Source organism: Urocitellus parryii, chromosome 3, assembly GCF_045843805.1.
Source record: "Urocitellus parryii isolate mUroPar1 chromosome 3, mUroPar1.hap1, whole genome shotgun sequence".
NCBI classification, from domain to species: domain Eukaryota; kingdom Metazoa; phylum Chordata; class Mammalia; order Rodentia; family Sciuridae; genus Urocitellus; species Urocitellus parryii.
In genome coordinates this window covers 169,324,325-169,336,729 of record NC_135533.1, presented here as the reverse complement: position 1 = coordinate 169,336,729, position 12,405 = coordinate 169,324,325, and the positions used below count along the sequence as shown (strand labels likewise).

The following is a 12,405-nucleotide window of genomic DNA, read 5'->3' as shown; positions in this document are numbered from 1 at the left end:
TCCTAGATCTAAAGAACCTCCCTAATCAGGATTGGTGTATGAACTGAGTAGCAGAGCTATAGGCCTTGCAAAGATCAGTTGCTCACCTAAAGATGCCTCTCCAGCATCTCCCCCCACCCCATCAATCACTTCCATCCACTGGACTCTTCCTATTGGCACATTGTAGGGACCTTGGGTTTTGCTCTGTATGAAATGGAGAGTCACTGGAAGATTTTCAGGAGGTGTAGTGATTGGCTCAGGTTTTCCCAGTTCTCACTGGCTCCTCTGATGACACTAGACTAGAGGAGGACAAGGGCCAGGAGGTATTAGGAGAATGGTGGGTGGCCATTATTTCTCTCTATTGTGATTCCATTTGTCATTAGTGACCTCCTTGTTTCCTTGGCCCCAACCACACTGCTCTCCTTGTGGTCTCAGGCCCTCTGCCTGGAATGCTCCTCCAGACACCTGCGTGCCTTCTTCTTCCCTTCTTCAGCTGTTTGCTCACGTATCCCCATCTCACTGAAGCCTTCCCACCCTTACTATTGAAAATTATACCCCCTCCAACCACTAGCCCTCGCTACCCTCTTCACTGCCTTGATTCCCCCTTTGCACTGATCAGCATCTGGCCTGTAGGTATTTATCTCATTGATTATGCCTGGCCTCCTGGTCTGTGCAGACTGAGCTTCATGAGGGATCTTGTCCGCTGTCATATCATTACTGGGTGCACAAGATCCCACCCGTGTAGGAGCAGACTAGGCCATAATGTTCTCTGCTCCAGAAATATTCAGAGTCACATTGGTAGGAAAATAAGTTTTATTCAAATCCAGCTTTGAAGGAAGATGGAAGAAACTTCATTGTTTCAACAGTTCCATCTCTGAAAAGCTCTGGGACAAGGAAAGGTTTTAAGAGGGGAAGGGGTAGATTAGGATAAAGATAGGATTCCCACAGCTTCTACCTCCTTCTTAGTTCTAAAAGGAGTTATCACAGGTATTTCACTGGTTCTTGGAGCCTCCTTATACCCAAAGGAGCCACTCTCTTTGGGCCACTATCTTTATCTTCCTAATTTCAGGAGATTGGGAAGGGGAGGCTTCCAAATTCAGTTTGTTTCAACACCTAAAGCTGAGCCTGGCTCAAGTGGGTATTCGTGGATGTCTGAATCAAGCCTTGGCCTGGCTGTTTTCTGGCAGTGGGGTTCAGGGCACGTCACAAGCCAAGAGAACAGAGCATACTTGCAGAGAGTAAGCACATTGTCACTCAACTGTGCATCCATATAGGTCTCCCTACAGCTCAGTCTCCTATGTCAGAGGCCTTTCAATGAAACAGATTATGTTCTGCCTTGCCAGGCCAGGCACACATACCCACAGTCAGTATTTTCTCTAGGGTCCAAGTCCCAACCAGCTCTAAAGATGAGTCACTTGGATTAAAAAAAGAAAAGAAAAGAAAAGAAAAATCCCTGATTCTGTCATAGGAAAACAGGGAGCTGAAACTCTAAATCTTGGTTCTTGTGTTCTGACAAAAGAAAACTTAAAGTCAGACACCAAAAAATATGCAAGACAGTTTTATTGTAAGTAAAGTGAGGTAAAAGTAAAAGCAAGGCAAGGCTCAAGCAGAGAGAGTGGGCCACCTCCAAGCAAGAGGAATGACAAAGGAGCCAACGCTGTATCTAAACTATTACTGTTTGATGCTTCTCAGGTGTCCAGCTCTCCTTCATATCAGGCGGTAGAGGTTTTGACCTTAGTTGGTCCTCTGCGGAACTGTCATGGTGGTCATCCTATTTAGAGGGGCTTCGTCTACAAGTCAATCCCATGTTAATGTGGGCTCTGGGGTCAGTAGCTGGTCAGAAGTTATCTTAGTGCCCCTGTGCTACTAAAGGAATCCTCCTTCCTACGCAAATGGAGACACCTATGGCCATAATTCCTAGCATCACATCAACCTCAATGGACCCTGTCAAGAGTTAGTCCCATTAATCCTTTTAACATATTTTCCAGTTAGCTCCTTTACTTCTGTTTATTTTCTATAAATTAACTACCATCCAATGCTTTCTCAGAAATTAGTTTAAAGGAGACCCTAAAATAATTAAAAGAATGCTTGTGACCTTACCATGCATTTCTCTGTTCATTGCTGTCTACTACCTAACAACTTCATAACACCTTATTCCCAGGGAGCCTTGTACCCTAATTTGCCTGTACATACTGTCCTGAGCTAGCACCTGCCATTTTAAAACTAAATACCCGCTTCTGCTGCCTGATCAGCCCTTCAAAGTCTTTGCCCCAACCTGGTTTGGTTTTTCCCAATACCCTGTGTATGATCCTGCTGCCAAGTACCATGTGATAACAGTCTGGGGGCTGTCCCAGTTCCTTAAGTCCTGCTGATAGGTAATAGATGTAAATGGAGGGAATGTGAGGTTAAGGGGATAATTCTATAAACTGGGCCTACTGTCCTGACCCCCACTTGCCTTCTTTTAAATAGCAACTTCCCTATAAGTGACTGGGATCTAGTATATTCCTTAGCAAATAACCTGTTATCTGCAGGAAAAATACAAGGCCAAAAAGCTCCTCCCTGCCTATAAGAATACAAGTTACCCTGAAAAGATTTTTGTGACTTTTATGCAGACCAGATTAAGGAATTCAGGGAGATGATGATAGTAGAAGCAAGCCCCCTAACCATAAAATCTGTAAGAACAAGTTCAAATTGTAATGGTCAGCATGGGCCAAAGTGACCCATGGTTGCCTTGGATTTTTAGCATGTCGCCCCTCCATGGGGTAAGACCCTGTACAGTGGGACTTGGAAATCTGATGCAATCCTGCTGTCAGTCAAAAGTCAAGAATTTGGCCTGGGACCCCCAATAAAACTGGAAGGCAGGAGGCACACACCATCCCTCTCCTCTCTGGGAGGACCCATTCTCTCCCATGAGCGTGTCTCTTTTTTCCCTTGCCTAACCTTTCTAATAAACTCACGCATGCTATGTCTGAAATCTTTCTGGTGTTATCACAAGAACCAAACCACAGTAGCTACCTCAGTTCTGTGGTGGGCCCTTGCTCTGTAACACTGCCATTTTAAAACTAAGTACCCCCTTCTGCTGCCTGATCAGCCCTTCAAAGTCTTTGCCCCAACCTGGTTTGGTTTTTCCCCAAGACAATGCCAAGCACAGAGGGGAAAACAGCCTTACAGCCTTGGTTAAAATATCTCCTGGTTCACCAGTTGTGAGACAGACTGAAATCAAGGGAAACTTCCTGATAAGTTGTTTTCTACATCCTATCTTTCCTTATACCAAGAGTAAAGGCTAACGGGCTGCCCATGCCACCTGCCTGGCCCAGAGCACAGCAAGGAAACTGAGAGTGGGGATGACCCCTGCCCCACCTGACCCCACTGACAGTTCTCAGTCCCATAACTGCATCTGCATATGTATATTTGCTGCCTGTTGTCCCACTTCGCAGCCTCCTCTGCAAATCTGATGCAGCCTCTTCCCTTATAAAAGATTTCCTGGCCTTCAGTTTTCCTGAAAATAGAAATTTGAAACATTAAGTAGTTTATTCTATCTTCCTTCGAAGCTGGCTTTGAATAAAACCTATCTTTAAAAAATTATCGGTACATAGTGGGATTCATTACATATTCCTATGCACACAACATGATCTGGGCAGTTTCATTCCCTAGTACCCTCCTCTTTCCCTCCTCTCCTCCCTTCCCTGGTCTCCTTCTTCTACTCCACTGGTCTGCCTTCTATTTTCATGAGATTCCCTCCTTTTTTCCTCTGGAGCTTCCACATATGAAAGAAAACATACCTATTTTCCTGCAAGTTCGGCTCTGAGTATTTATGAAGTACAAGTGGTTATAGTTCTGCCCAGTGACATTTAGGGTAAGCAAAGGGTTGCGCCTGTTTTTATTGTAATTATTCATTCTGTCCTGCCTCATTAAACTTGCCAACATTCAAGTAGGAACACCTGCTTAAATCTGCAGAGCCTCTTCTAATTGACCTACCTTTGTTCCTGCACAGATGATTGCCACTTACAGCTTTCCTACCAGGCTCCTTCTATAAATAATATAGATCTTATGTTCTCAAAATAAAAAGGAATATGATATCTTGTTCATTCCAGTTTACTTATTTTATTGGATTGCAAGTTTCTTAGATTTAAATGCTCTGTTTGGACTGGGGTTGTGGCGCAGTGGTAGAGCACTTGCCTAATATGTGGGATGTGCTGGGTTCAATCTTCAGCACCACATATAAATAAATAAATAAGATAAAGATTAAATAAATAAATGTTCTATGTTCATGAATCCTTGGTACAGAACTCTCTGTTGAGATCAGAAGGTCCTGTACTTGCCACTATTAGCCCCAGGAACTCCTAATGTGCCACCAATTGAGACTGGCTCATTGACCTCTACCCCAGTCTCAATTTCCACACATCTTAAATCATTGACTTATACTTTGGAAATATTATCAACGTAACTTTGAAGAGGTACTTTTGGGGTCAGAAAACATGGACCAGTCACAGTTCAGCAGAAACTAAAGGCCAGGAGGATATGGTATTATGTATTTCAAGTCCTGAAATAAAATAACAGCTAATCTAATTACTATATTCAGCAAAGTTATCTTTCAGAATTTAAAATGAAATAAAGGCCTTCCAAGATAAATATGAACTGAAGAAATTCATGACCACTAAAACCATCACTACAGAAGATACTTAAAGGAATCCTATACTCAAAAGAAGAAGCAAGACAAATACAATCGCAAGCACACAGGAAAAAATAAGTCACTAGAAGAGTAGACAAGCAAATGAGAATTAAACATGATTATCTCAGTAAAAAATCATGCATTTTTGAAGCCACCAGAGCCCAATTTCCTGGCTTATGAGGTCCTAAGCGAACAGGCCACTTTCCTAGGGCAGTAAGAAGCCACTCAAGATTCACATCCAGACCTGAGTGACTCCCAAGCCTGTAGTCCTAAGTATTATCTGTCTGCCTCCCCAAAACAGTAGTTGCCATTTATCGAACACTGGTCCTGTGTGCGGTAGTTTGTTTGTTTTCTATTTTGGAACCAGGGATTGAACCCAGGGGCACTTAACCACTGAGCCACATCCCCAGACCTTTTTTTTTTCCCCCTAATATTTTATTTAGAGACAGGGTCTCACTGAGTTGCTTAGGGCCTTGCTAAGTTGCTGAGGCTGGCTTTGAATTCGAAATTCTCCTGTCTCAGCCTCCAGAGCCACTAGGATTATAGGCATGCACCACTGTGCCTGGCAACTTTATTTATAATATTATAATCTAATCTAAAAAAGTCCTGTAGTGGATATTTCTGTACAGAAGTGAAATATATTTTGTATTTTTGTCACATGCTGTTGTATATGTATTTATGCCGTGTACTAGTAGTTTTATTATCAAAATTCATTGTATCAAATTGCAAAAAAAAAAAAATAGAACCTACCATATGACCAGCTATAGCAATAAAAGTCAGCATGCAATAGAGACCTGCAAACCCCTGTTTATGTGGTACCATACACAATAGCCAGGTACAGAATCAGCCCAGATGCCCATCAAGAGACAGAGGGATAAAGAAGAGGCCATATGTGTGTGTGTGTGTGTGTGTGTGTGTGTGTATACACACAATGGAGTATTGTCCAGCCATAAAGAAGGAGATCATCATGTTAAACAAAATAAACCAGACTCAGACAAGTATCATGTTTCCTCTCATATGTGGAATCTAGAAAAAAAGACAAGAAAGTAGAAGAGGACCATTAAGGAAAGGGACCAGGAGGAGGGGAGGGGTGGGGCAAAGGATAATAGGGAGTTCATTATATATATATATATATATATATATAAACATTTCACAAACCCATTTTGTATAATTGATGTGCATTAATATAATAGAAATTAGGGTTGGGGTTGTGGCTCAGCAGTAGATCGCTCACCTAGCATATGCAAGGCCCTGGGTTCAATCCTCAACACCACATAAAAATAAATAAATAAATAAAATAAAAAGGTATTCTGTCCAACTACTACTAAAAAATAAATAGTTAAAAAAAATTAAAAATAGAAATTAATGGAAAATGTGAAAGAAGAAAGAAGTAGCCATTCCTATTCTGGGAGACTCAAGGGAGGGATACACAGATGTGTCATTCACTTCTAGTCTTTGATGGTAGGAACCACAAAGTGGAGTTTACATTCTAGAAAAGCCCACTTTATCTTCTAGAAAATTCTACATTATCAATGCAAATAGGATTTTATTTCCAAAAGAGTATTGCTTTTGAGCAAGAGATTTGGAGTCACAGAGGTGAAGGTTGAGTAAGTGAAATGTGTGATGGCATTTCTCAAGTACGAGAAGGAAACAATGCTGTGCTTTGATTAGGAGGCTGCTTTTGTAACAGAAAATGTAAGTGGCATTTAAGTGGAAGTCTGCAGTTTCTTGGCCCCAAACAATGTGGTGATTTTTTTAATTGATTTTTTTTAAAATAAATAACAGCGGAATGCATTACAATTCTTATTACACATATATAGCACAATTTTTCATATATCTGGTTGTATGTAAAGTATATTCACACCAATGCATGTCTTCATACATGTACTTTGGATAATGATGACCAATCACATTCCACCATCCTTGCTAACCACCCTGCCCCCTTTCTTCCCCTCCCACCCCTCTGCCCTCTCTAGAGTTTGTCTATTCCTCCCATGAAAGTTTTCCATTGTATTCATTTTTACTCTAAGAAAGGCAGGGAAAGCAGAGCTGTATTGTTAGGATCATCATGACAAACACAGCTAATGTAGATGTTGGACCTATAGTGCATTTGTGTGCACAGAGAGCAGGAGGAGTGTAAAATATATCATGAAATTATATCTGATAAACAGAATAATTACTCTTACCTAAAATTTAAGTGCACAGCCAGGAAAGTGAATAGTGATGCATTACATCCTTGCTGAATACTGGGTAAGAAAATCATGGTGAACGTTGTGGAAAAGTCTGTTGTGGAAATATTCTAAAAAGAGATGATTATTGACACAGTGAGCCATTTTAAACATAGCTTGCTTCATGTTTGGAAAGAAACATGTTCAACAAACATTGGATTCTTGGCGGATTCCTTACTCAGCTGTTTTTCCCTTGCCCCATTACATTCCAGATTTACAGCCTGTATCATGTCTGGAGCCAGCAGGAAGCCTGCTCTTTTCCTCTTCATCTGTTATGTCGCTGCCCTGGGAGTCCAGGCCGGGGAGTACTGTGTGGCTGACCATCAGGGGTCTCAGTATTACATGGCTGCCGTGTATGAGCACCACTCGATCCTGAGTCCTGACCCTCTAGCTCTCACCACCCGCCAGCAGGCCTTGGAGCTCATGAACCAGAACCTCGACATCTACGAACGGCAAGTGATGACTGCAGCCCAGAAGGCAAGAAACGCTCCTCGGTTATGACCCGGGCTCCTCTCATAGAACAGAACAAAGGGTGCTTTGATCCTCAAGCAGTGGTTGGGTGACCCTAGGCTTCCTACGACCTCTGTGAAAGTCAGTCCAGCAAGTAAGCCTGATTTGACTTAGGTGGCTAGAGTCTTGCTATTCGGAGAGTGGTCCGTGGTCCAGTAGCATCAGCAGCACTTGAGAACGTGTTAGAAATGCAGAATTTTAGGCCCCACCAAATCAGAATCTGCATTTTAGCAAGATCCTCAGGCGATGAGGCCCTTCAAGTTTGAGAAGCCCTGGGTTCAGTCACAGGTTCTCCATGTGGCCTTGGGCAGGAATCACTGGGCCAATTATAAACACTAGAGATTCCTGGATCCCTAGGGATCCATTGTCCAGATGGTCCAGATGGAGTGTGATCCGGGCACTGGAATTTTTTTAAACAATCTCCCCGGGGGATTCTAATGTGCAGAAAAAAATTGAAAACCACTGAGCATGATGAGCACCACAATTTGTGAGGCATTCATAGCTCACCTGAAAAAGTCACTGTCCAAAGAACTGCCATTTTTGCTGCCTGCAGATTATCTGGGGCTCACTTCATCTCTTATGTGAGACTAAACAGTTTGAGACCTTTGCCCAGACAGAGCTCACTCCAAGTCAAAGGGCCGGTCAGTGCCAGCCTTTTTAAAGGCTTCCTGCCTGGCCTCATTCCCCTCCTACCAGGAAGCCTGAGGATGGAGGAGAGGTGCCCCGTAGGGCAGAGGGGAATGTCAGTGTCAGAAGTGAGCAATTCCCTTCTGGGAAACCCATAACCAGAGGAGATTGGGCTTTAACCCTGGACCAAGCCCTGCTGCTTCAGAAGGCCCTGCTCTGCCTCCAGGGAAGTTTAAGGTGAAGAAAATTCCATGGGTGTAAAAACTTCTCTGTTGTCATGGGTTTATAAAGGGCAGACCCAGTCCTGCTAAGAGGTCTTGCCCTGCAGGTCCCCTCTCTTTAAGCAGGTCAGGATGGCCTGGAAAGACATCTGTCACTTCATTTAAAAATTCTAACCTAGGGACTGGGGATATGGCTCAAGTGGTAGTGCACTCGCCTGGCATTGCGGCCTGGGTTCGATCCTTAGCACCACATACAAAGATGTTGTGTCTGCCAAACCCTAAAATATAAATAAAATATTAAAACAAATAAAAAGATTACAGATCAGGGATGAGAATATAGCTTAGTCACTAGAGTGCTTATTTAAAAAAAAAAATTCTAGCCTAGAGTACATATACCTAGAATACACAGAGACATAAATACGTGTACATATCTGAAACTGATGCTGGAAGGGAGCTTCTGATGGGTGACGCACTGCTCTTTGTCCCAGCTGACTCTAGTTTCTCCTTGAACACCTTCAGGGGCCCAGAACTCACTGTTCATAGGTCCACTTGTCCAGTGGTGGGAACTTCTGGATAGGCCTTTCTTTCAGTGAGCAGTTCTGTCCTGGAGCTAAAGAACAGAGCCCAAGTCCTGTACACAGTGCCATCTTCTTCACACTTGAGGCTGACTGCCCCGGCCCCCTGCATGTCACCCCAAGGCTGTTAATCTCCAGTCCCATCCCAATTCCTTGGGGGCTTCCATCTCCAGCCCTGTGCTCACAGCTGTGTGCTGCTCTCCAGGTGCTGGCTGATGGCGCAGGCTTCACCTCCCTCATTCCAGACCTTGTCCCCTGCAAACTTGGCAGTGACTTCTCTCTGTGGATTCACAGAGCTCTTGCTGTCAACTAAAACTCGTGTGCCCTTCTCTCACACAGACACATGTGCTGCCATTACTTCCTGTACTTAGGAAGCTGATTGAGCACAAGAGCAAGCCTTCACACTAATGTCATTAAATGTCATTCTAGTCCAAAAGGTGATTTAGGGATCTTTACTGGACCTCCCACATATCAATTTCCTGCACATCATTCACACTTTTGGTACATACCTCATTTGTGTCTCTGCTGAAGTCAGTGTAAAAAAAAAAAAATCCCAGCCATGCCCACAGACGACCTGCTGCCCCCGATCCAGTCGAGGGCAGCATTCCTTGGGTGGAAGTGTTTGCTGCACTGCACTGAGTCTAGCACCTCAGTTTCACTCTCTCTTGCTTCTCTCTCCTGTTCCCAAGACCATCCTGGGACATTCAGCAGATAGATGCTGCACTGAAAGCCAGAGACTGTGACTAGGTTTCCCCAGCTTTCCAGTTTTAATGGAAACCGGTGCCATGGTTTTGAGGAGCCTGCACAGGCTGCAAGATACCATTCCATTACTAGTGGTCCAGGAGCGGAGATGGAGCTGATCAGAGGATCCCTTTGGTGCTCACTGGTCGCTCAGCTGCCCTACATGGCTGCGTGTGTTAAAGCAGCTGCGTAGACAAACTGATGGGGAGCATGTGTCAGAGTTGTCCATCAGATTTACTTTAAGGGCACAGGTTCCTAAACAAGCCAGCTGAAGTGTTGCTCTCTTGTAGGAGGCACTGAGGTAGGGGTGGAGGGAGGAGTTCACAGCTAATTAGTGTGGTCAGGCACTTGGTTGGTGACCTTTGTTCCTTAGAGGGAATTCTTGATCTCAGCAAAGTCTATGAGAAAATGGCTGGTGGTGCTCATTGGGAGTGCTCACATCAGACCCAGAGTTCTGCCCAGCTCATGCTTGGTTCCCAGCCTCATTCCTGGCTGCTATGTACTCAGGAAATGCAATTTAATGTTCATCTTAATCTAATATGTATACATAAATCCATAAGGAACCATCCAGTGCTCTCAGTTTTGATTTGAATAAAGGAAAATATTTGTCCATGTGTAAATTTTAAAAAGTTAAAAGCATAACTCTTATGCAAATATGAATGAACAAAATTTTTATTTAATGCATTAACTAATGAAGGAACCAATAACATGGTAAAACTGATTCAAAGGAGAATTTGAAGAATGGAAATGTGTCTATCAGCAGCTCAGGGAATAGTGAAATGAATTTGCTAGTAGATACACAGCTGACTTTAAAGGTCCTATAGGATAACACAGTTGAAGTGAGCTTTTAAGTAACAAACAGTGACACATTCTCTGGATAATTAAATAATCCTTGAGTGAGCCTGTTGATCAATATCCCAATATAATTTGGAAATATACGGATTCTTTTTCTTACCTTACTCCAAGTTTGTGATGATTTTTTTATTTATATAGTCACTACTTAGAATGGGTCAGTCTCACAGGGTGCTATGCATTGATATGACCTTTCTGGAAAGCTATTTGACAATGTGTGTTAAGAACTTAAAATTTAGCCAAGTGTGGTGATACATGTCTGTTTTCCACCACTCAGGAGGCTGAGGCAGAAGGATCACAAATTCAAAGCCAGCCTCAGCAACTTATTAAGGCCCAAGGTAACTTAACAAGATGCTGTCTCAAAATAAAAGATGAAAAGAGTTGGGGATGTGGCTCAGTGGTTAAGCACCCCCCACACACACACACCTGGGGTTCAATCCCTAGTTAAAAAAAAAAAAATCCCCAACTGATTTAGAACAGAATGAAGTTGAGAACTACTAGAGTAGAGAGACACCTCATCTGTTAATGGGTCCAGTGTTTGAGGCCCTTTGTAAACAGCTCCAGCTCCAATTTCACCACCGAGAACTCCACACCCCTTCTAGTAGCCTGCCTGGTAAATTCCTGCTCCTTCAGCAGCTTACTCACCCTCCTTCCCTGACATACTCAGGCACAAGTGATGCTTGTTCCTGGAGGACTTTGTCTTTGTGCCTTTAGGGTTGGACTAAGCAAGCCAGCATCCCCAACACTAGGATCCCTGATGAGAGTCCAGCCACCAGCTCTGTGTCTCTGGCTCTGGTATAGTTAACACCCTGGTGGTTGCCCAGGGTGTGAGCTAGTGAATGAAGTGGTGCTTCTTGATGTCTGATACCAGACTACACTGTGCTGTTCTGACTCGCAGGGCGTGCAGATCATAGTGTTTCCAGAAGATGGCATCCATGGCTTCAACTTCACAAGAACGTCCATTTACCCATTTTTGGACTTCATGCCATCTCCCCAGCTGGTCAAATGGAACCCGTGCCTGGAGCCCCACCGTTTCAATGACACAGAGGTACTTGAAGGCCTTAGTCTTCCTCTTCAGCAGGCCAAGGGTGTTGTGGGGCAGGTCGCTCAGAAAACACACCAAGTCCTAATTTTGTCCAAATTGAAGAGTCTTTATTTAGCTGGCCAGCCAGCGACTGCTTCCCACAAGACCCATAACTGTCTCTGCAAGGAACAGCCCTGAGCCTGAGCATTTTAGGATATTTAAAGGCAAAAAACACATCCGGGTTGATGTAGCTGCAAGCAAGCAGGTACAGAACCTGAATTGGGCAGTTAGCGAGACAATGTCATGGGCATATTGGTTTTTCCCACAGGACTTTCCAGGTTGGCATAGCAGCAAGCAAGCAGAAGGGAAGTGGGTCAAAATGACCCTAGTTCAGTACAAGTTAGAGAATGGTTACTAAAGTCTAGACAATCAATCTCTGACAAGGTACATTGCCCAAGAAAAATGGAAACCAAAGAGAACAATTTTCCATTGTATAAGAAGTGCTATTTTGTGTTGCCAAGTATGCTATGTTAGGTAACTATTAATGGGTACAGAGGCAGGGCTTTCCCATGGGAGAAGCATTTCTTAAGTGATATGGAGTCTCCAGGTAAAATGGAGTCTGTTTGGTCATTGTCCATATAGCCTGGCCCATAACAGAGGGCATGCCAAGGTGAACCAAGTGAGTGCCTGAAAGCCACAGCATGCTGAGATATAAAGGAGACCCAAGGACCCCCAAAACTGAACCCAAACTCCATGTGCTATACATTCAGTTAAAGACTGTCTAGAGCTGGGTGTGGTGGCACTTGTCTGTAATCCTAGCAACTTGGGAGACTGAGGCTGGAGGACTGCAAGTTCTGGAAGCCAGCCCTTGCAACATAAGGAGTCGCTGTCTCTAAATAAATAAAAAGGGCTGAGGGTGTGGCTTGGTGGTCAAGTGCCCTGGGTTAAATCCCAGTGTAAAGCAGAAAGGGGCGCG

The 12,405-nt window shown here is 43.7% G+C and overlaps 1 protein-coding gene across 6 annotated transcripts in view; it reads left to right on the top strand.

Annotated features, from left to right (window-relative positions):
* The window catches only part of LOC113192051 (biotinidase), a 36,669-nt gene that overhangs the window by 18,449 nt on the left and 5,815 nt on the right, over window positions 1–12,405 (top strand). For all 6 annotated transcript variants that reach the window (XM_026402034.2, XM_026402031.2, XM_026402028.2 and 3 more), the window contains 2 exons: window positions 7,092–7,356; window positions 11,304–11,453. In XM_026402034.2, the coding sequence (XP_026257819.1) occupies window positions 7,108–7,356; window positions 11,304–11,453 (399 nt within the window). In that variant the 5' untranslated portion in view covers window positions 7,092–7,107. The remainder of the gene's footprint in view (window positions 1–7,091; window positions 7,357–11,303; window positions 11,454–12,405) is intronic.